General features: G+C 36.5%; 1 protein-coding gene across 5 annotated transcripts in view; it reads left to right on the top strand.

Annotated features, from left to right (window-relative positions):
- Nucleotides 1-24,616, top strand: part of FANCI (FA complementation group I) — a 70,979-nt gene that overhangs the window by 30,689 nt on the left and 15,674 nt on the right. For 3 of the 5 annotated variants that reach the window (XM_045561721.1, XM_045561725.1, XM_045561724.1), the window contains 13 exons: nucleotides 3,385-3,515; nucleotides 3,956-4,026; nucleotides 5,393-5,507; nucleotides 6,606-6,728; nucleotides 14,027-14,095; nucleotides 15,550-15,651; nucleotides 17,426-17,599; nucleotides 17,685-17,806; nucleotides 18,759-18,923; nucleotides 19,529-19,708; nucleotides 22,236-22,402; nucleotides 23,092-23,174; nucleotides 24,040-24,156. In XM_045561721.1, coding sequence (XP_045417677.1) covers nucleotides 3,385-3,515; nucleotides 3,956-4,026; nucleotides 5,393-5,507; nucleotides 6,606-6,728; nucleotides 14,027-14,095; nucleotides 15,550-15,651; nucleotides 17,426-17,599; nucleotides 17,685-17,806; nucleotides 18,759-18,923; nucleotides 19,529-19,708; nucleotides 22,236-22,402; nucleotides 23,092-23,174; nucleotides 24,040-24,156 — 1,619 coding nt within the window. The remainder of the gene's footprint in view (nucleotides 1-3,384; nucleotides 3,516-3,955; nucleotides 4,027-5,392; nucleotides 5,508-6,605; nucleotides 6,729-14,026; nucleotides 14,096-15,549; nucleotides 15,652-17,425; nucleotides 17,600-17,684; nucleotides 17,807-18,758; nucleotides 18,924-19,528; nucleotides 19,709-22,235; nucleotides 22,403-23,091; nucleotides 23,175-24,039; nucleotides 24,157-24,616) is intronic. The other 2 variants (XM_045561722.1, XM_045561723.1) reach the window with 2 other exon arrangements.

Below are 24,616 nucleotides of genomic sequence, written 5' to 3'. Positions count from 1 at the left end.
ACTTTGTTCTTTTTCAAATTGTTTTGACAATTCTAATTCCTTTACATTTCCAAATAAATTTTAGAATGTAGTTTTTTTATTTTTTAAAAAAACTGTTTAAGTTTTGACTGAGGTTGCTTTGAACATATGGATCATTTTGGGGAAAATTGATATATTAACAATATTGAGTCTTCTAACACATACCATTAATATATCTCTCCATTATTTAGGTCATCTTTAATTTTTTTAGAGTAAAAAATACCAGAAAATTAGTAAGGCTATAGAAGACTTGAATAATTTGACCTAATTGACATTTTAGAGACATCACCAAACAGCAGCAGAACATTCTTTTCAACTGCACACAGAATATTTACCATAATGGACCATATTCTGAGAATAAAACAAGTCTCCATAAATTTAAGAGAATTCACATCACAATTGTAGATTTGTCTGTTTCTTCAGTTCTATCAGTTTTTGCTTTATGTGTTTTAAAACTCTGTCATTAGGAGCATAAACATTTAGGGTTGTTATATGCTCTCAGTTAATTGACTTTTTAATCATTATGTATATATATTCTTGGCTCTGCAGTCTACTTTGATATTAGTATGATCTCTTCAGCTTTTGATTAGTGTTAGTACAGTATACAGCTTTTGTGCTGTTTTCATACGTTTTACTTCTATATCTGTTATAACCCCACAATATATTATTATTTTTGCTTTAACAGTCAATTATCTTCTGCCCTTTTAGTTTTAACTTGTTTATATCTTAACATAGGTTGTGCTTCGTTTTTCAAAAATGAGAAAAACATCTTTTATCTTTTTTTACCCACGTTTATCATTCCTGGTGCTTTTCAGTTCGTTGTATAGATCTGATTCCTGTCTTAGTATCTCATTTGCTTTCTGCCTTCAGGCTAATTTTTACATTTTTTTGGTAGAGACAGAGTCTTGCTATGTTGGTATGTTGCCCAGGCTGCTCTTGAGCTCTTGGCCTCAAGCAAGCCTCCTGCCTCTGCCTCTGAAAGTACAGGTGGGAGCCATGGTGCCTAGCCCCCTTGTGATTTTTGATTGTATGCCAGACCTTAAGAATTTTACATGTTATTTCAGACAGTATGAATTTTACATTGTTGTTTGGTAGAATTTTTTTACCTTCAAGTATTCTTAAGCTCTAATTTTCTTGGAAAACATTTAATCCTTTTGATGATTTTTTTTTTTTATACTGTGTTAGGTGGGTAAGACCATATATTCTTAATCTGGGGCTAATTTGGTTCCACTACTGAAGCAATACATTTCTAAGTACTCAACCCTGTGTATTGTGAGGTATCTCTGCTGTGGCTGTTGTGAATATGAACTATTTCCTGGCCTTTGTGGCTTCTGATTATGGATCTGCCTGCTCCTCTTCTGACTCTTTCCTCCACTTCTGGTGGTTTCCTCACACACATACACTGCCCAGCGCTCAGCTGAAAAACATGGGGAGCTCTGTGCAGATCTCTAGGGCTCTTTTTCCATGCAATTCATTCTTTCTAGCACTCTGCCTTGTGAATTCTAGCTGCCTGAGCTTTCCTGAATTCTGAGTTCTGTCTCTTTAACTCAGGAAGACCACTGGACTCTGTGTGAGTTTCCCCTCCTTGTACTGCCACCTAGAAACTTCTCCAGGCAGTCAGCTGGGGCAATTGTCATTTATTTCCCTTCTTTCTGGGATCATTGTCCTATACTACTTGCTATCTAGTGTCTGAAAATCATTGTTTCATATAATTTGGCTTTTTAAAAAAATAGTCATTTAAAATGCAAGGGTAAGTCTGATCGAAGTTACTCTATCGTGGTGAGAAGCAGAACTATGTTCCCTTTTTTATACATTGTCTTACCTGTAGGTGTCATACATGTTTTCATGTTGTGGGTTATTTTTGTGGGCATGGCTCCCAAATCTCTATGTCAAGACTGCCCTCTTTCCTGAGTTCAGTATTTTCATTTCTTTCCTTTTATCTGAAACATAATATACATCCTTTCAAACAAAATTTCCTTTCTATTGCCCTTATTTCTATTATTTGAAGCATAGGTCTCCAAGTCCCAGAGGCGGGAATTCCTTTTTATCTTCTCAAACATATGTGGTACCTAAGTTCTCATTCTTTCCCTTATACTGTTATTTTTTTCCATTTTATACCCTCCCCCTGACTCCACATTCATTGCCTGGCTCACACTCTTACAACCGTGAGTTTATTTTTTAATTTTTAGTTTTTTTCTATACTAGATAATCAGTACCAAAAAAGTCTATTTTTAAAAGACAGGGTCTTGCTCTGTTGCTCCACTGGAGTACAGTGGCCTGATCATAGCTCACTGTAATGTCAAACTCCTGGGCTCAAGCAATCCTCCCACCTCTGTCTCCCCAAGTGCTGGGATTACAGTTTTGAGTCACCGCACCTGGCACAACGTTGAATTTAGACTACTGCCACAACTTCCTAACTGGTTTCCCAGCTCTCTTTTCTCCCTGCTGTTCAACTTGCATATTGCCACCAGATTAGTACTCTTAAAATATTACTCTATTACTCCAAAATATCAATATGTTCTTTAATAAATTATCAGCTCTTTAGGTCCTATATCAGCACTATAGGTCCTTGACAATTGGATCCCAACCTACCTTTCCAACATTAATTAACTTCAGTTATTCACTTTTATTGAATCCTTTATCCCAATTCCATTGATTTCCCCACCATTCTCTGAATTTGTTTTATACTTACCTTTCTTGTAGTTTTACTCATACTGTTCCCTTTGCATGTAGTAGGCTTTTCTGGTTCTTTATGCATTTAAATGTTACCCATCTTTCACAACCTAGTTTAAATTCCTTCTCATTGCTTTCCTAATGTACACTAACTCATAGTGATTTCTTCTTCCTTTGAACTCCTGTTTAAACTCTGCCTGTACCATTGGTAGGCAATAAACTATGTTTGAAATTACTAGATGATTTGGTATCACTCTATTATGTACCTCTTTATAAAAAAAATTTTTTTATACTTTCAACTAAATTATTAAAATTCTTGAAGAGAGACCATGTGTTATGCTTTATATATTGATAGGACCATATTATGCTTGCACATAAAGATTCATAAATATTTACTGATTTATTTTAACTTAGAAATCTAAAGATGTGTGCTACTTGTCTAGGTAGTGTAATAGGTTTCTTCCTTTCTTTTAGGCAGTTTATTTTAGTAGTCTTTTACTGTGACAGAAAAAAGCTAAAAGTATCCTGGAGAAAAAGTATGTACAATCAGTAAAAAAAAAATTGTATTGCCATATGTTTATTTGAGAAAGGAAGCAAAAGACGTTTTACCATTTCTTTTCCCATATCTATTTTTCTTTTATTTCAAATACCTTTAGTTATATGAGACAACTGATTATAAATTTTGTTTTTCAGACCTGCTTTCAAATATCGTCATGTATGCACCCTTAGTTCTTCAGAGCTGCTCTTCTAAAGTCACAGAAACTTTTGACTATTTGTCTTTTCTGCCCCTTCAGACTGTACAAGGGCTGCTTAAGGCAGTGCAGGTAAGTCTTCAGATTCCTAAGTAACTTGCTAAAACTGAGGTTTAACTGTCTGATGGAAGTCTGGTACATTTCTTTATAAATATGTATCTACGAAATCCTATTCTCTTTAAGTCTGAAACATAGAATTTGTATTAAAAGGGCTATAGCACTGAACTAGACTGTTTTCCAAGTTTACCCCCTCGTCTTAGCACTATTCTCTCTCTGACTCATTTTCAAGTTAGTGAAGTAATTAAAAGTCTCTTAGAAATTTATTGAGTACAACAGATTTACAAAAGCATTCACAACCAGTTTTAATTTGGTGTCTTAAAGTATACTTATTGTCCTTATTGTTAAGTGTAATAAACATTGGAACAATAAGTGGTAACAGTATTGGGTAGAAATAAGCTAAGGCTAACAAGCAAACTTGTTCTGTTTTTACCTGCTGATTCTTTGTCTTTCAGCCCCTTCTCAAAGTCAGCATGTCAATGAGAGACTCCCTGATACTTGTCCTTCGCAAAGCTATGTTTGCCAGGTATGAAGTATCCCTTGAGGTCGTAGGAAGGGACGCTTTCTAATGTTGGGAATAAAAATTACCTCTGCAGTCTCCCAATACCACTTGTTCACAGTGGTCACACAAATTCCTAACCTAACAGAACACTTTCATCAAATGAGGCATTATGCTAAGTGCTTTATGTGTTTGTTTGTTTGTTGTTCATTTAGTCTTCAGAGCAATGCTGTGAAGTGAGAATTATTACAATTCCCATTTTACAGATAAGGAAATTTAGGCTTAGAGAAAATAAGTGACTTTCCCAAGGCCAACTAGTATTATAGTTGGTGTTGGAGCTAGGATTCAAAGTCAGGTTTAACATCAGAGCTTATGATCTCAAGTGCTCTGCTATACTCCTTCTAGAATAACCTTCATGAAATGTTCTAGTGTCAAATACTCTGAGACCTGAACTGGCAACAGTTCCAAGGTGGGGCGGGGAGCACCTTAGTTAAGAAGAATATACTTAAGAATCTCATTTTAGTGGATGTCAGAATTATGATCCAGTGGCTGGTAGACCAAATTAATTGTTGAGGGGACTGAGTTCTGTTTGGAGCTCAGCCAGTGCCTCCCAACCTCTCTTCCTTTATTTCTTAGTATATAAGCTAGGGATGATAATGCCATCTCCTAAAAAATGTTATGAGACAGTAACATGTGAAAAGCATTTGGTATTAATACTTTGAAGATAAGATGCCCAATTAATATCACATTGGCCATATTGTAATATACTCATGGTATCCAGAGGAACAACTAAGCCACATGCTATTAATATCTTTGCTCTAGAATTGACAATTTTTTGTTACTTCTCACCCAAAGGCATGGCTGATAGACTGAGATTTTATGTTGTAGCATCTGCAACATCTGTAACATTAATTATTGAGCCTCAGTGAAGAGATGAGTCTTTCATTTTTCTGAATGGGTTTACACGGCACCAAGTATTACACTTCTCTGTGAAGAAAGGAAACGTGAAGAGAAGCACTTCTTCAGACATAGCAAAAATCAGCAATTTTCTTTGCTATTCAGTACTTACAGTTGAATCACTAGCCCAATTTACAGCTTCTCAGCACTCTTATTCTCATTCCTCATAGATCTGAGAGCAAGATAGAAGAAAGTACAAAGTGTCATGAGGTTAAGGAGATAATGAAAAAAGTCAGCTGAATTTCTGTACTGGCAATTACTTTGAACAGCTGATGCCTTATTTTGGTTATATAAATTCAGTTTGGTTTGCTCTATGTACCATTGTTTATACATAGTGCTTTTGTGTACAGAACTAACTGGATTTTTCTGATCCAGAGGCATATTCCTGTGTAATAGTACTGTGTTTGTTAACTTCTCTTGTCTATTCCTGAGCTAGCCAGCTTGATGCCCGAAAGTCTGCAGTTGCTGGTTTTTTGCTGCTTCTGAAGAACTTTAAAGTTTTAGGCAGTCTGTCATCCTCTCAGTGCAGTCAATCTATTGGTGTCAGTCAGGTAAGGATTGTTCACATTTACTTGTACTATTTGCATTGATGCAGGAGTCAGTGATATGCAAGCTGTTTTCTTTTATTCCTATTATGTTCGTAGGAATGATCCTGAAACTGAGAATCTCATGATGATGATGATGATGATGTTGATGATATCTGCTAACACTTTGTGGTAGCCACTGTCCTCAGTGTGGCTATTGAACTGAACACTTGATTGAAATGTGGCTAGTCCAAATTGAGTTGTGCTGTATGTGTAAAATGCACAATGAATTTTGAAGATTTACTGTAAAATAAAAGAATGTAAAATATCTCACTAATAACTTTTTATATTGGTTACATGTTGAGGTAATATTTCATATATGTTGGTGTCAACTGAAGAAAATGATGAGGTTCATAAATTTGGAAAGGAGAGCTCTGTTTCTCATAAAGAGTTGCAGCCTTCAGGGTGGCCATTCTGACGGCATGTACTTCCAGGAAAAGACTAGGGGAACAGGAATTTATGCTGAGCCGGAGTGGACAAATATACATATTTAACAAATTATAGAAGTAAGCATGAATATTTATAAAGGGGGAAACATGCGCATGCACAGTTGAGCTTCATGGCCCTTCATGGTCCTGTTACAAAAAATTAAGGAATACGGAAAGGTTAATTTTGTTAAAATGCTTGAAAATTCTCTTCTTCCAAACCAGAATAAGAGTGACACTTACCAATGCATGGTAATGATTATAGTATCTGCCTCAATCCTGGGTTTTAGCATGTGGGGAAAGCTAAGTTTAAATTTCTTTGACCCCAGCCCAACACAGTGAGATCCCATCTCTACAAAAAATAAAAAAAGTATCTGGGTGCAGTGGTGCATGCCTGTAGTCCCAGCTACCCCAGAGGCTGAGGCAGGAGGATTGCTTGAGCCTAGAAGTTTGAGGTTACAGTGAGCTATGATGTATGATGACACCACAGCACTCTAGCCTGGACAAACAAGGAGAACCTGTTAAATAAATAAATAAGATAGATAGATAAATTTGTTTGACCAAGAACATAGGTTCGTTTTACTGCTTAATAGAAACTATTTTGGTAAGATAGACATGAACTGGGCTCTCTTCCTTTTAGGTTCACGTAGATATTCACAGTCGTTACAATTCTGTTGCCAATGAAACTTTTTGCCTTGAGATCATGGATAGTTTGAGGAGATGCTTAGGTCAGCAGGCTGATGTTCGACTCATGCTTTATGAGGTAAGTCACTAGAGTGGAAGGAATGTGGCAATCTCTCAACTAATAAGTCTTTTTATCTTAATAACTTTTTTTCTGATTATAAAAATACAGTAGATATGCTCTTTTTGATGTAGTTAGGACCAGTAGGTAGTGATAGTCAAAAAGTTGTTTAAGGTGAGGAATCATAAATAAAAGTTGATGTACCTTAAACATTTTATCTTAATTGAAATATTTAAATGTACTAGTAACTTGCCAGTCTTTTCATTTAAGACCAAGTCCTTTTTTTGTTTGTTTTGTTTTGTTGTATGTTGGAACATCCTCTTATACAAATCATACCCTTAATTTATTGCCTATAATTTCAATTTTTTGTTTATCTAAAATGGTGTAAAAGCTTTAAGATACTTCAGGTACAGTCTTAGTGTAGAAATCTTTTAGATGAGTTCAGTTTTTTCCCTAACTTTTTATAAATGTCTTAATTCTAATTCATCAGAAATTGGTTTTAGAGACTGACTTTTATGAAGTCTTTCCAAGACACTCCACTTAGTTTTTTTTTTTTTTGAGACAGAGTCTCACTTTGTTGCCCGGGCTAGAGTGAGTGCTGTGGCGTCAGCCTAGCTCATAGCAACCTCAAACTCCTGGGGTTAAGTGATCCTACTGCCTCAGCCTCCCGAGTAGCTGGGACTACAGGCATGCGCCACCATGCCCGGCTAATATTTTCTATATATATTTTTAGTTGTCCAGATAATTTATTTCTATTTTTTTAGTAGAGACGGGGTCTCGCTCAGGCTGGTCTCGAACTCCTGACCTCAAGCGATCCACCCGCCTCGGCCTCCCAGAGGGCTAGGATTATAGGTGTGAGCCACCGCGCCCGGCCTCCACTTAGTTTTTATAAAAATTTGTTTTTCTTTTTGTACTTGGTTTTCAGCAGTTTACAGAACTTCTGATTATATCACATAATTATAATGACAGTACAGTTAGTGAAAAAATAGGAGAAATATACCTACTGACTTGTGATTAGCATATAACTTACCCAGTGGGAACAGAAGTGTTCTGTCATGGAGGATACACTACTGTTTCTAGCGTTTAGTATGCCATGTACTTCATCATACATGTTTCATAGAAGGAATGGAGAGCATTAGATAACCTAATAAACAAATTAAGTGGAAGTCATTTCAGACAGCAGCTATTATAAAACCTTCATTTGACATCTTCAAATAACATTTATTGAGCTACAGTAGTTGCCTGGCACTGGATCTTTCAGGCTTACTGTACATGGAGGATATGAAATTTTTTGAGAATGTTGCTAATTCCACTGCTCATCTATATATATTTATGCAAAATTGGAATCATAAGATTTATATAGCTTTTATTTGTTAACATTATGTTATAATAATTTTCCCATTTCGTTAAGTATTCTTTGACAACATGATTTTTAATACCAAAGAAAATATTCATTTTGGATATATAGTAATTTAACAGTTTTCTTTATTTTGGAACATTTCTGCTATTTTTGGTTTTAAGTCTTTTAGCACACCCTGAGAAGCACTGAATTTTTTTAATCATTAAAAAAATCTTTGTTCAACACCACTTTGTGATAAAATCTCTCAGAAACTCAGCAGACTGGGATTAGAAGGGAACTTCTTCTGCCTGATAACAGGTGCTTGTGAAACCTACTATAAATGGTAAAAGAACTAATGATGAGGAACGAGGATAATTGTTTGCAGCACTTCCATTCAACATTGTAGTGGAGAATTCTATCCAATGCAATAAGGCAAGAAAAAGAAATAATGACATACAGATTTAAAAGGAAGAAGTAAAGTTATCTTGATTTGCGTAGTATAGACAACACCAAAGAATCTACAAAAAACTGAGTTCTGTAAAGTTATGGGATACAAGATCAATAATCATGAAGAATCAATTATGGTTCTATATACTAGCAATGAACAATGAAAAATTGAAGTAAAATAATATTTAAAATATAAAATGAAGTACTTAAGGATAAATCTAATTATGTGTAAGATATGTACACTGAAAACCTCAAACTATCATTGAGAGAAGTTAATAAATCTACCATGTTCACAGATAAAAATGGTCAATATCAGTAATATTTTAAGTCACAAATAGATCTATAGATTCAGTGAAATCCTAACTATAACCCAGAAGTCTTCGTTTATAGGAAAGTTTATTAGAGACTTAGCACCCAAAATTTTTATTGGGGCTAGTCACATAGGCACCTTTTACCTGGCATATACCAAAATTCCAAACTCCTAGAAGAAAAATGATACAGGCATAGCTTGGGAGATATTGTGGTTTGGTTCCTGACCACTACAATAAAGCAAATATCACAGTGAAATGAGTCACACAAATTTTTTGGTTTCCCAATGCATATAAAAGTTATGTTCATACTATACTGTAGTCTATTAAATGTTTAATAACATGTCTGAAAAATTTGTACATTAAATTTAAAAATGCTTTATTGGCTGGGTGTGGTGGCTCATACCTGTAATCTTAGCACTTTGGGAGGCTAAGGCGGGAGGATCGTTTGAGCCCAGGAGTTGAAGACCAGCCTGGGCAACATAGTCTAAAAAAATCAAATAAAAATACTTCAATGATAATAATAATAAAAATAGAAAAATACTAAAAATACTAAAAAAAAATGCTAATGACCATTCAATCCTTCAGTGAGTTGTCATCTTTTTGCTGATGGAGAATCTTGCCTCAACATTTGATGGCTTCTGGCTGATCAGGGTGGTGGTTGCCGAAGGTTGGGGTGGCTGTGGCAGTTCCTTAAAATAAGACAACAACGTGAAGTTTACCACATCAATTCACTCTTCCTTTCATGAAAGATTTCTCTGTAGCATGTGACACTGTTTCATACCATTTTACTCACAGTAGAACTTCTTCCAAAATTGGAGTTGATCCTCTCCAACGCTTTTGTTGCTTTATCAATTAAGTTGATATTATTCTAAATCATTTGTTTTCATTTCAACAATCTTCACAATATCTTCACCAGGAGTAGATTCCATCTTAAGAAATCACTTTATTTCCTCCTCCATAAGAAGCAACTGTTCATCCATTCAAGTTTCATTATGAGATTGCAGCAATTCAGTCACATCTTGGGGCTCTACTTCTAATTCTTTTGCTAATCCCACTACATCTGGAGTGACATCTTGAACCTTTCAAAATCATCCATAAGGGTCAGCATCAACTTCTTCCAGACTTCTATTAATGTTGATATTTCAACCTCTTCACATGAATCACGAATGTTTATAATAGTATCCAGAATGATGAATCTTTTCCAGAAGTATTTCAATTTACTTTGCTCACATCCATCAGAGGAATCACTATCTATGGCTGCTGCAGCTTTACAAAATGTATTTATTAAATAGTAAGACTTGAAAGTGAAAGTTACTTCTTGATCCATGGGCTGCAGAACAGATGTTGTGTTAGGCATTAAAACAACGTTAATCTCCATCAGAGATTTTTGGTGATGAGATTCATTGTCAATGAGCAGTTGTATTTTGAAAGGATTTTATTTTTATTTATTTATTTTGAGCAGTAGGTCTCAACAGTGAGCTTAAAACATATTCAGTGAACTGGCTGGACAAGATGGCTCATGCCTGTAATCCTAGTACTTTGGGAAGCCGAGGCAGGAGGATTGCTTTAGGCCAGGGGTTCAAGACCAACCTGGGCAACATGTTGAAAGCTCATCTCTACAAAAAAATAAAAAAAAATTAGCCAGGTGTGGCAGTGCACACCTGCAGTCCCAACTATTCCGGAGGCTGAGGCAAGAGGATTGCTTGAGCCTGGGAGTTTGAGGTTGCAATGAACTATGATGATGCCACTACACTCTAGCCTGGGCAGCAGAGCAAGACCCTGTCTCAAAAAACAAAAATAAAAAATAAACAATGTTTTTTCTAAACAATAGGTCTCAACAGTGGGCTTAAAATATTCAGTAAACCATGCTATAAACAGATATGCTATCATCCAGGGTCTGTTGTTCCTTTCATAGAGTATAGACAGAGTAGATTTAGCATAATTATTATTATTATTATTTTTTTTTTTGAGACAGAGTCTTGCTCTGTTGCCTGGGCTATAGTGCCGTGGTGTCAAGCTCACAGCAACCTCAAACTCCTGGGCTTAAGCAATCCTTCTGCCTCAGCCTCCCAAGTAGCTGGGACTACAGGCGTGTGCCACCATGCCCAGCTAATTTTTTTCTATATATATTTTTAGCTGTCCAGATAATTTCTTTCTATTTTTAGTAGAGACGAGGTCTTGCTCAGGCTGAGCATAATTCTTAAGGGCCCTAGGATTTTCCAAATGGTAAATGAGCATTGGCCTCAACTTAAAGTCACCAGCTGTATTAGCCCCTAATGAGAGAGTCAGCTTGTCCTTTGAAGCTTTGAAGCCAAGCATTGACTTCTCCTCTAGCTATGTGAAAGTTCCAGACAGCATCTTCTTCCAGTAGAAGGCTATTTTGTCTGCACCGAAAATCTGTTGGTTAGCTTAGCCACCTTCATCAATTATTTTAGCTAGATCTTCCGGATAACTTGCTGCAGCTCCTACATCAGCGTTTCCTGCTTCTCCTTGCACTTTTATGTTATGGAGATGGCTGCTTTCCTTAAACTTTGTGAACCAGCCTTTGCTAGCTTCATACCTTTCTTCTGCAGCTTCCTCCCCTCTCTCAGTCTCATTGAATTGAAGAGAATTAGGGCCTTGCTCTGGATTAGGCTTTGGCTTATGGGAATTTTGTGGCTGGTTTGATCTATCCAGACCACTGAAACTTTCTCCATGTCCCCAATAAGGCTGTTTTGCTTTCTTATCATTCATGTGTTCACTGGAGTAGCACTTTAAACTTCCTTCAAAAACTTTTTCTTTGCATTCACAACTTGGCAGTTTGGTGCAAGAGTCCTACCTTTTGGTCTGTTTTGGCTTTCTACCTGCCTTCCTCACTAAGTTTAATCATTTCTAGCTTTTGATTTAAAGTGAGAGACATGCAACCCTTCCTTTCACTTGAACACTTAAGAGGCCATTGTCAGGTTATTAATTTGCCTAATTTTAATATTATTGTGTCTCAGAGAATAGGGAGGCCCAAGGAGAGTGGGGAAGATGGGGGGAGGGGCTGGGGATGACCCATAACATACGCAGCATTTATCAATTAAGTTTGTTGTATGATTGTGTGGCTCCTGGCTCTCAGAAACAATTACAATAGTAACATCAAAGATCACTGATTACAGATCACCACAACAAATGTAATAATAATAACGAAAAAGTTTGAAATATGAGAATTATCAAAATGTGACACAGATGTGAAGTGAGCATATGCTGTTGGAAAAATGCTGTGGATAGACTTGCTTGATGCAGGGTTTCAATGAACCTTAAATTTGTGAAAGCTCAATATTTGCAAAATGCAGTAAAGTGCAATAAAATAAGGTTTGCCTATATTTGGCATAAACCACATTGTATGGTTTAGGCACAGTGAGCCACTCTTGTCATTTAGGGAAAGCTTTGTGTCAGTGTAGGGAACTGTTCCCAGCCAAGTTTTCAGCCACCAGTTTGCAAGGGCCAGCCTTAGAAGCAGGCCTTCTAAGGATAAGCAGTCTCAGACCTCATGTGTTAACTATTCTACAATCATCCATATGCCAGAAAGAAAGAAAGAATCTTGACCCTTATTTAGCTCTAAATTAAAAAAAAATTAACATGAAATGGATTATAGACCTAACCCTATTAATCCTAATAGGTGTTCATTTATTCATCGAAGACTTAGTACATTATTGGTTTATAAAATCACTTTATGTGTTGATATAAACACCTTTTATCTTATTTGGTACAAGTATATGCCAGATTGCCATTTGTGTTTTTTATTATTGTGATCAACTTAGACCTACAAAAATAATAATTTTTGGTGTAATTCTTTTCCTTTGATACATTTATTATTTTTATGTGTAGAGAGTCTATATCCTTCCAGTGAATATTCACTAACAGGTTCTTCGTGTTTTTTTATGCTTTTAGTTTTTTCCTCTTTTTTCTTTCTTTTTTTTCCTTTTCCTTTTTTTTTTTTCTGGAGATAGAGTCTCACTCTTGCCCAGGGTAGAGTGCTGTAGCATCAGCCTACCTCACAGCAACCTCAAACCCCTGGGCTCAAGCCATCCTCCTGCCCTAGCCTCCTGAGTAGCTGGGACTATAGGTGCACTCCATGATGCCCGGCTAATTTTTCTATTTTTAGTAGAGACAGAGTCGCTCAGGCTGGTCTTAAACTCCTGAGTTCAAGGGGTCCTCCTGCCTTAGCCTCTCAGAGTATTAGGATTACAGGCTTGAGCTACTGTGCCTGGCCCCTCTTTTTTCTTTTTAAAAAAATTTTTTAATTTAATTTTAAAATTTTTAATTTTTATTATTTTAAGCCAGTTAAATTTAGCAGTGGGGGGTTTTATACCAACTTAAGTGACACTAATGTTACTAAGTTCTGATAACCCATTGCCATTAGACCAGCCTGTGCTTTTGTTTTTTATGTTTAGTACCTGGAACTTGTTTTAATATTATATATAAAGAACTAATTTTTCCCCCAGATTAACCAGTTGTTGAGACATTATTGCTTCCTTTATATGTACTAAGTCTATTTCTGTTCATATGATATTTCTTTATTTCACCTGTAGATTTTTATGCCAAGACAAAGTGTCTTTTTATTATCATTATACATTTTTTAAATATTTTAATACCTGTTAGGACTCCTCTTCGTTTCTTTAAACAATTTTTTTTTTGTCAATTTTCATTTGCTTTTTCCCACAGACGGAATGTACAAACTCTTTTCCAGGTTCCAGAAAGAAAGTTCCCCCAGGATTTTAATCTGAGCAATTTTTAACTAAGACTTGGAAATTTGGGGTGGGAAAAAATATCATGGTGATTCACATTAGGGTGTTTTAGGACCAGGAGGAACTTTTGAATCACTGGAAACTAAGTGGGAAAAATGTTCTAAGAGGAAAGGCTGCTAATAAAGGATGAAACAGAAGAAAAGAAGCCTAGGACATCCCTGACTAAAGAGGCAAAGTACTCCAAAGCCAGAGTGACCCATTGCTTAAATATTGTGAGGATTATGGTCAGATTGTTGATTCAGTTCTCTGTGACTGGAGATCTCTTTTTAGCTTAGGCAAATAATCTAAACTTTCTAAATTGTTTCTTTCTTGATAGCTAATGCAGTCTTCATCTTTATCAAAAAGCCAAGAATAAGATAAAGAAAAATAGTGTTATTTTAAAGTTATATTCGTCCAAATCACAGTGTCTTTGTTAAAGAGCTTATTTCTTTTCTATTTGATTCCTCTTAGGGGTTCTATGATGTTCTTCGAAGGAACTCTCAGCTGGCTAATTCAATCATGCAGACTCTGCTCTCACAGGTAAAATACATGTTTGTGGATATATGGATAATGAGGCACTGAGAAGCAATTGAAGTTTTCCAGACCTTTAAAAATATAAAAATAATTCTCAACTATTACTAGTACACTGGAACACTGTGAATATGCCGGGGGTATGTGACACTGTTCTGGGTGGTTTTATTTTGGTCACCACTTATGTACCTGCCATATTGCCATCATCTAACAGTTATCCCTGTGAGTTAACAGTCATTCTAAGTCAGAAGGACATTTTGTAGAACCATTTGTATAAGGTTCTTATCAGTTATGTTTTATTTCTGAAAGTAAAAAGAGATCTGGAGCAAATATAGCAAAATATTATCTCTTAAATCTGGGTGACATACATGGGTGTCTGTTAGGTTAATTTCTGTACTTTTCAGTTTGAAAAATGTTTTTAAATTGTAAAATATTTCAAAGGACCATCAAGAAGAGAAGAATTCAAATGGAGATTATCTGTCTTTTATTCTCAATATTTATTCATTAAGCATTGATTTGAATCTTTTTTGATTACAGCTTTATTGAGATATAATTCACATACCATATAATTTTTATTGTTCTCTACCAAGAGGGTTCCTCTAGACCCTGGTCCATCATTTTGCTAGAAATGAAGCTCATTCTCTCCTCTTCTCTGCTGAAGAAGTTCCATTTGAAATTAAGGTCTCAGATGTGTAGGAATTTTTAGAAGGTCATATATTATCCATCAAAAGCTTGTCTTGGGTCATCCACTGGGCCTTGGGGCTGATCCTATATAAAATTTATATCCTATTAGCTATATTATATCTTTCAAACTAATGATCAACCCATCTATATTAACACATTTAATAAGAATAGAAAATTATCTTCGAAGGCATAGAGTAGTGCTTCTGACTCAGGTTAATATAGGCAGACCAGTAAAATTCTGCAGAATCCAAAAGTAAAAATGAGAAAAATAATAGCTAACATTTTTCTTCAGCTCTACTATATCCCAAGTAGTGTTTGAAGCACCTTACATGTATTGTCATGTTTAATCCTTATACAATGTTTATATTAATAATATCCTCATTTTTCAGATGAGGAACCAAGGTAACGATACCTTTGTAAAAATCAAGAATAAGTGGTGGTACTGGGATTTTGGATTCAGCCAGTGTTATTCTAGATCCTATATTCTTAATCACCAAGCTCTACTGAAAATTGCTGATTGCTTGTACAATTTAGGATAGGTGTGAAGGGAGTATGATAGAAGTGGAGTAGGAAAAATGATACTAATAAGCACAATGCCCAAAACAAGTGCAAAGGATGTAGGTGAGCCAAAGCAATAAGAATTTTGCTGCCTTATTCTTTGGACAATTGGAGAATGTATCTTAGAAGACATTAGACATTAAAGGTGCCTTAGTTTGACAAGTTTAAAAGGTGAAAAGCATTTATGAGCCATGATGTCTTTTTTCCCTTACTATACACAGTTAAAACAATTCTATGAACCAAAACCTGATCTGCTGCCTCCTCTGAAATTAGAAGCTTGTATTCTGACCCAAGGAGATCATATCTCTCTAGAAGAACCACTGGTGAGACTTTTATTCCTCATTTAACCATTATTTTTATTGTTAAGGATAGGGTTGATCTTCACAAAGAGATACCTTTTCCTTTTAAACTCTTCCTGGTTCTTCCAATGAATATTTATTCTGAAATCTTTCCTGTTTATCATTTCTGAACCATTATCACCTTGGATCTATTGATAAGATATCTCCATGTTAGCATTTTACTAAATCAAGGCATCTACCACTTCCTCAAGGAGATCTTATCTCCCATTTATGGATCTTTGATTACATGCAATAAATAAATATGCTTTAGAATGGAGTGAGGAGTAGTCTAATAGAGAGGCTGAGGTTGAGGATTGCTTGAGCCCAGGAGGTCAAGACCAGCCCAGGCAATATAGCGAGACCTCATCTCTTAAAAAAAAAAAGAATATGGGGAGGGATATTACCTAGGAGCAGATGAACCCAGAGAATTTCCTTCATTCGTCTGGAGGAAGTATATGATTTAGGCTGAGTTAGAATTGGCAGTCTGTTAAACCTTCAGAGGAGCTAGGACAGGTTGATAATTCTTAGCTAGCCTCAGAAAGACAGAGAAGAGAGGATAAAAATTCAACTCCCCACCACAAGTGACTTAACAACTCGTGGTAGGGAGGAGGTGGTCTTTCAGTTGTCATATATTGCCTTCATTTGTGTGCCTTCTATGCCATGAAATGTCCTCAGCCTAGATCTAAGATTCTGTGTTGGTCTCCAGAAAATTCCTTCAATATAAACCTCTACCTTTAGAATAGCATCTAGGACTGGAACTAGAGAGGATTTAACTTGACAACCTGGATCCAGAGGTGTTTGTTTGTATCAGACCAAAGATAGCACATGTGATGTTGCATTTTTAGGTGTCAGTCACTTTTTTTTTTTTGAGACAGAGTCTCACTCTGTTCCCCGGGCTAGAGTGAGTGCCGTGGCATAGCCTAGCTCACAGCAACCTCAAACTCCTGGGCTCAGGTGATCCTTCTGCCTCAGCCTCCCAAGTAGCTGGGAATACAGGCATGCGCCACCATGCCTGGCTAATTTTTTGTATATATTTTAGTTGTTTGGCTAATTTTTTTCTATTTTTAGTAGAGATGGGATCTTGCTCTTGCTCAGGCTGGTCTCGAACTCCTGAGCTCAAACGATCCACCCACCTCGGCCTCCCAGAGTGTTAGAATTACAGGCGTGAGCCACCACGCCCAGCTGGTGTCAGTCACTTTTGAGGCCAATTCCTTTGGGAAAAGTTGAGAAAACAATACCTCTGTTAACTTTTTTCCAGTTTTGTTAATTCAGATGGATTTAATTTGTAATGCTTACAAGTAAGCAGTAAAGTAATAACTTAGTTTTTTAGCCTCATGGATAAGAATTATTTGCTGGTTATGACAAGCTTCATAGGTTATCTTTAACACTCAAGAACTTTTAGGCGGGGCGCAGTGGCTCAGGCCTGTAATCCTAGCACTCTGGAAGGCCAAGGCAGGTGGATTGTTTGAGCTCAGGAGTTCGAGACCAGCCTGAGCAAGAGCGAGACCCCGTCTCTACTAAAAAATAAAAAGAAATTATCTGGACAACTAAAAATATTTAGGAAAAATGAGCCGGGCATGGTGGCGCATGCCTGTGTCCCAGCTACTCGGGAGGCTGAGGCAGAAGGATTGCTTAAGCCCAGGAGTTTGAGGTTGCTGTGAGTTAGGCTGATACCACGGCACTCTAGCCCAGGCAACAGAGCAAGACTCTGTCTCAAAAAAAAAAAAAAAATGTTTAATTTACTTACTTTCTCCTGCAGGATTATCTGCTGTGTTGTATTCAGCATTGTTTGGCCTGGTATAAGAGTAGAGTGGTGCCCCTACAGCAAGGAGAGGAGGAAGAAGAAGAAGAGGCATTCTACCAAGACCTAGATGATATGTTGGAGTCTATTACTAGTAGAATGATTAAGAGTGAGCTAGAAGACTTTGAACTGGTAATTGCTAAGTCCTCAACTGTATTGAATAATGGAGTTTTTTCTAGTATTAATAGCTTATTAATTTTTATCTTGCATCTTTTAGGATAAATCAGCAGATTTTTCTCAGAGCACTAGTATTGGCATAAAAAATAATATCTGTGCTTTTCTTGTGATGGGAATTTGTGAAGTTCTAATAGAATATAATTTCTCCATAAGTAATTTCAGGTAAGTTATCACTGTGACTCCACTTATAATTTGGCAAACACTCCATTTCATATATATATATTTTTTTTATAACACAATATATGTATATTCTTACAATACTACATATATACATATATATAATATATACACACATATATATATATATTTATGTTTAACTCTAGCAATATGCCAGGCAGTAAGTAGACCACAGACTGCCACTATCTCTTAAATGGACATCTAGCCTAAGACCAAAGTATGTTCTTTCCACCAGAGAACACTAAAACGTATGTTTATCAGGCTTAAGAATGTCTCTCTCTAAGCAGGCTTTCATTTATTCAAACTTCCCCAGACCCTGAACTCAAGAACTGATTTTAATATAGAAATTTCATCAGTGGTAGTATAGTATTGGACTTTCATGCTCTGTGATGACCAGTATAAATAAGGGAGGAAAAAAATTAACCCAGATAGATTGGTGGGACCTGGTGCTATATTAACAAAGGTCTATTTATTTATTTATTTAAAGACAGAGTCTCACTCTGTTGCCCAGGCTAGAGTGCTGTGGCGTCAGCCTTGCTCACAGCAACCTCAAACTCCTGGGCTCAAGCAATCCTTCTGCCTCAGCCTCCTGAGTAACAGGGACTATAGGCGTGCACCACCATGCCCAGCTAATTTTTTCTATATCTATTTTTAGTTGGCCCGCTAATTTCTTTCTATTTTTAGTAGAGACAGGGTCTGGCTCTTGCTCAGGCTGGTCTTGAACTCCTGACCTCGAGCGATCCACCCGCCTCAGCTTCCCAGAGTGCTAGGATTACAGGCGTGAGCCACCGTGCCCAGCCAAGGTCCATTCATTTATAATGTTATATCTAAAATATGACATTTTAAGAAGCATTGTGATTTTCTTATTACTGTTTATAAAAGTAAACCACAATGTTCTAATGTTTGTCCTTGGTGGTCTCTTTTTCCTTTTATACAGTAAGAATAAGTTTGAAGAGGTTCTCAGCTTATTTATGTGTTACAAGAAACTCTCTGACATCCTTAATGAAAAAGCTGGTAAAGGCAAAACTAAAATGGCAAACAAAACAAATGATAGTTTTTTGTCCATGAAATTTGTGTCTGATCTTCTCACTGCTCTTTTCAGGTAAGGTTCTACTAGAGTGCTTAAAGATATCCGCTCAACAATATGCTTAAAGATAATGTCTACCCAGGTTCACCTGTTTTACCTAGTTTGAATTCCTAGTTCTTACCGTATGACAGTAAGAAATAAGCCAGGAGGTTTTAATTTTCTTGAAATGAAAGCAGACAATTCTAGGTAGGCACTTTAAAGAGATACCTTGAATTATTAAAGGAAAAATAAACAACGGACTAATGAATGAAAAGATAGGGATGAATTCCAGCGGGTGTTGTAAGAAAATCTACATAAGTAGCTTGAACAAAATAACAGATGAACAGGGGAAAAAAGAAAAAAACTGAATTAAAAAAACAAAAGTACAACAAAAATATTAAAGAAAGACTAAGACTTGACATTTAAATTTTATCAAAGTAAAGGATTGGGGAAGGGGGAGAAAATGAGGAAACACTAAGAATAATGATTGTGAAGGGGCAGTGATGGCAGTGACTTTGGCATGGGCTACCTGGAGACTCTGCCTTTAGAGCTTGCTGGGTGCTGCTGTTCTGAACAGTCCCTAGAAGACTTAATTCCAGATCCCAATAGCAGTAGAGGAATCTCTTTTTTTCTCTCTCTAGGGACAGTACCCAAAGCCACGAAGAGAGCCTTTCTGTTCTCAGGTCCAGCAATGAGTTTATGCGCTATGCAGTGAATGTAGCTCTGCAGAAGGTGCAGCAGCTAAAGGAAAGAGGGCACGTTAGTGGCCCTGACGGCCAAAACCCAGAAAAGATCTTTTACAACCTCTGTGACATAACTCGGTAAGCCACTGCCACTCTCAGAGCAAATTGGGGTTGGGGATAAAGAGTTTGAGGGTGGGCATGTTTTAAGAGTAAAAGTGTAGTCCAGTTACTGAACTAATATTGGGTCTTTTTGCCAGTCCTGCTTTTTTTTTTTTAAGAGATAGGAACTCACTGTGTTGCCTGGGCTAGGCTCATCAGGGCTTCTGATCCTGCTTTGATGTGGATGGTTAGTCACATATAAAATGTCATTCTATTATCAGGAAGAAAGAGGAATATTACTTGATGATTAAATTGTACATTAAGCAGACATGACAATTTTAAATGTGTATGTACTTGACAACAGAAATTCAAAATACTTGAAGCAAAAACTGATAGAACTGAAGGAAAAATAGATAAATCCTTCATTATTATAATCAGTCCTTTCTTGGTATTCAATAAAACTAGTAGATAGAAAACCAGGAAGGAGTAGAGACGTAAACAACATAGTCATCCAGCATGACTTAACTGATGTTTCTAGAACACACAGCAACAGTTTTATCATTAGGTGGGATTTTTCCCAGGTATGCAAGATTGGCACAAAATTTGTACATCAACCAGTGTAATTCCCACTAGTATTCAACATGGTACTGGAAGTCTTAGCCAGTGCAGTAAGGCATGAAAGGAAACAAAGGGCATACAGTTTGAGAAGGAAGAAATAACACTATCTTTATTCACAGATAATATAATTATCTATGTAAAAAATTCCAAAGAATAAAAAAAGCTACAAGATTTATTGTCAGTAAGTTTAACAAGGTTGTAGGATACAAGGTCAGCATAAAAAAAATTTGTACTTTTATTTGCATACTAGCAGTGAACAATTGGAAACTGAAATTTAAAAAACAGTACCATTTGTAATAGCACCACAAAACACGAACTGCTTAGTGATAAATCTAACAAATGGGCAAAATTTGTATGATAAGTACTATAAAACATTAATGAGAGAAGCCATAGAGACCCAAGTAAATGGAAAGATAGAGTTTATGGATGGAAGATTCAGTATTGTCAAGATGTGCATTATTCCTAAATTGATCTATAGATTCACTTCAACACAATCCCAATGAAAATCCTATCAAGCTTTATCATAAGAATTGACAAGATGATTCTGAAATTTATGTGGAAAAATAAAGGACCTAGAATAACTAAAACAAGTTTGAAATACAAGAACAAAGAGGATGCACTACTTCATTTCAAGTCTTATATAGGTGCTATATTTAAGATAGGGTGGTATGGGAAAATCAACAGAATAGATAGTCTGGAAATAGACTCACACAAATATAGCCATTTGATTTTTGACAGATGTGCCAAGTAATTCAATGACAAAAGTCTTTTCAACAAATGGTTTTGGAACAATTGAATGTCCATATGCAAAAAAAAAAATTTATCCTTTATACCATATTCAAAAATTAACTTGAAATGGACCAGAGATTTAAATATAAAACCAAAATTTTAAAACTTCTAGATGAAAAAACAAGAGAAAAATCTTGTGGCCTTATTTTAGGCAAAGATTTCTTATATATAACTCCAAAAGTACAATATCCGTAAGTAAAAATTTTTTAACTCTGCTTTGCTCTCCAAAAAAATGCTTTGGAGTGTTTTCTGATTAGAGAAAATATTTGCAAAACACATGTCTGATGAAGGATTGGTAACCAGAGTAGATAAAGAATTCTCAAACTTACTACTATAATAAGAAAGCAATTGAATTTAAAAATGTATAGATGGCAAATAAGCACACAAAAAGGTGGTTAGCATAGTTAGTCATTAGATAAATGCAAATTAAAACCATAATGAGATATCACTAAACACTTATTATAATGCCTAAAATTAAAAAGACTGATCATATCTGACCATATCAAAGTGCTGTCATTAATATGATGTGAAGAAATTTGAACTCTTATACAATGTTGGTGGGAATGTAAAATGGTATAACCACTTTGCAACAGTTTGACAATTTCTTAAAAAGTTAAGCACACACCTACCATATGATCTGCTCATTGCCACTCTTAGGTGTTTATCCAAAAGAAATGAAACCATCTGTTCATATAAATGCCTGTACACAAACATTTATAGCAGCTTTATTTGTAATAGCAAAATCTGGAAACAACCCAAATGCCCTCAATTGGTGAATGGAAAGACTGGTATATCCATACAGTGGAATACTGCTCAGCAATAAATTGGAACAAATGACTTGATATATACAACAAAACCAGACTCAAAATGCTATACGCTAAATGATACCATTTTAACATGACATTTTGTGAAAAATAAAGCCACAGAGACAGAAATCAGATCAGTAGTTGCTTGGAAATGGGAAGAGAGAATTGACAACCAATGAGCATGAGGGAACTTTTGGGGTGATGGAAATACCTTCACTGTAGGAAGATTACACAACTGTGTAAGTTTTTAAAATTTTATAGAACTGTTCACCTATAGGATCTGAAATTTACTGTATTTGATTGTATCTTAATGAACCTATCTTTAAAAATAAAATCACTTTCCCTCACTTCAGGGTCTTGCTATGGAGATATACTTCAATTCCTACTTCAGTGGAAGAGTCGGGAAAGAAAGAGAAAGGAAAGAGCATCTCACTGCTGTGCTTGGAGGGTTTACAGAAGATATTCAGTGCTGTGCAACAGTTCTATCAGCCCAAGATTCAGCAGTTTCTCAGGGCTCTGGGTAGGCATTTCAGTATCAATAAATTGGGCTGGGCTGGGCGCGGTGGCTCAAGCCTGTAATCCTAGCACTCTGGGGGGCCAAGGCAGGAGGATTGCTTGAGCTCAGGAGTTCGAGACCAGCCTGAGCAAGAGTGAGACCCCCGTCTCTACTAAAAATAGAAATAAATTATCTGGCTAACTAAAAAATATATATAGAAAAAAATTAGCCGGGCATGGTGGCGCATGCCTGTTGTCCCAGCTACTCGGGAGGCTGAGGCAGTAGGATCGCTTAAGCCCAGGAGTTTGAGGTTGCTGTGAGCTAGGCTGATGCCACGGCACTCACTCTAGCCCGGGCAACAAAGCGAGACTGTCTCAAAATAAATAAATAAATAAAAAATAAATTGGCTTGGTCTGGGTTTCTCCTTAACTAAACCCCTTGATTCTATTTGTTAACCTACCACAAGATACCTGAGGGCAGTCCTAATGTTGCTAGGGAGTGACATCTAGTGGATTCAGGATTGGCACTTACCAGATTACATTTAACCACAAATAGTGACAGGAAAATGGAATATATTATTAAGAAATTGCAAAATTTAAGAGGTACATTTAAATCTGTCTTCACATTTTTAGCTTTCTAAAACTTTAGCTATTAAAAGGCCAAAAAAGCATGAATCTATACCAAAGAAGATAAGAATTCTTCTCCATTCCTAGATGTCACAGATAATGAAGACAGAGAAGAAGATGTAGCTGTCGGTGTCACGCAAAGAGCAGCATTCCAGATCCGGCAGTTTCAGGTGAGAAGCCTTGGGAAGCTGCTCTATTGGCCTAGGGACCTTGCAAAGGAACTGGTAGCAGGGGCAGCTGGTAAGGCTGGTCAGACAATGAGCAAGTAGGACAGGAATTTTTTCTGGGTCATCCAAGCAAAAGAACATAGTTCTCAGAGGAAGGTAATGCATTTACAACGATCCTAGTGAGGATGTATGCTTAGCCACCCCAGCCTGCAGAGCTCATACCTCCAAGAATCACTGAGTTGATATAAAGAGGTAGCCAAAGAAAGAGCCCTTAAAGGTATAGAGTCTATGTTTTTGTTTTTGAGTCTGTGATATAATTTGGCTTGGTTTGTCAGATTGCATAAAGACTGGACAGTGAAGCCTGTTAGTTTCTAACCAACAATTGTCACAATACCAGGATGTTCTATCACAGACGATTTCTTTATTTAACAAATAATTTTAAAGTTTCTACTATGTTCCAGGAATTGTACTAGGTGCTGAGGATTCAGCAGGGAACAAAAGAGACAAAAAATTCTTATCCTTACAGAGCTTTAATACAGTAGGGAGAGTGACAAATAATAAAATATATAGTATTTCAGGTAATAGGGAAGGTGGGTAGAGAATGCTGGGTTTGGTGCCTCTTGTAAGCCTGAGGTCAATGGATGGGCTCCAGGGTGTTGTGAGCCACCAGAAATTGGGTGCACAGTTCACTTTTAATGTACATTTGGGCAGGGGTTGGAGGAGGAAAAGTCAGTTTCCAAGATAATTCTCTTGGAATTTTGGTAGCTTTGAATTGTTTTTATACAAGTCTTAGAAATCTGACTAGTTGTCTCTTCTCCCTAATAGGAGCATGTCTGCTAATGTTTCTGTGTATATTTTCCTTTCTTAGAGGTCCTTGTTGAATTTACTTAGCAGCCAAGAGGAAGATTTTAATAGCAAAGAAGCCTACTTACTAGTCACTGTTCTTACCAGTTTGTCCAAGCTACTGGAGCCCTCCTCTCCTCAGGTACTAGTACTATTACTCATTCAGTCCCATTTAGCATCTCTTAGAAGGCAAGGATTATTGCATTGTAAAAGTGTATCTAAATGTCCTCTTGAATTCTAGTTTATTTTAAATTGTGCACCTGAGTTAATGTAAGACCTATAAGATACATCCTTTCCTACAGAGTGTTTCTACTGTGACATACTCACATGCAGCCATACAGGGCAAGCACATACTGCTTTTGTTTGTTTGGCCACTGTCAAGGGTAAGCTGTAAACACCACAGAAAAAAATCTCATGTTTATCTTTGGTGCCTTCAACCTTCTTAACCTGTGTTCTTTCTCACTCTTGGTGTTTCCCCTTCTTTTCTAAGATGAAAGTTTGTTAATTATGAAGAAGGTAGCTGACATTTCAGCAGTCGGCTTTCTCAATACAGTTACCCGGTACAGGGAAACTCAACAAAAGAAGATTAAGTCAGAAAGTGT

The sequence above is a fragment of the Lemur catta genome, chromosome 9 (genome assembly GCF_020740605.2).
Source record: "Lemur catta isolate mLemCat1 chromosome 9, mLemCat1.pri, whole genome shotgun sequence".
NCBI lineage: Eukaryota > Metazoa > Chordata > Mammalia > Primates > Lemuridae > Lemur > Lemur catta.
The sequence above is the reverse complement of the archived record's forward strand: the minus strand, read 5'-3'. Positions and strand labels throughout refer to the sequence as shown.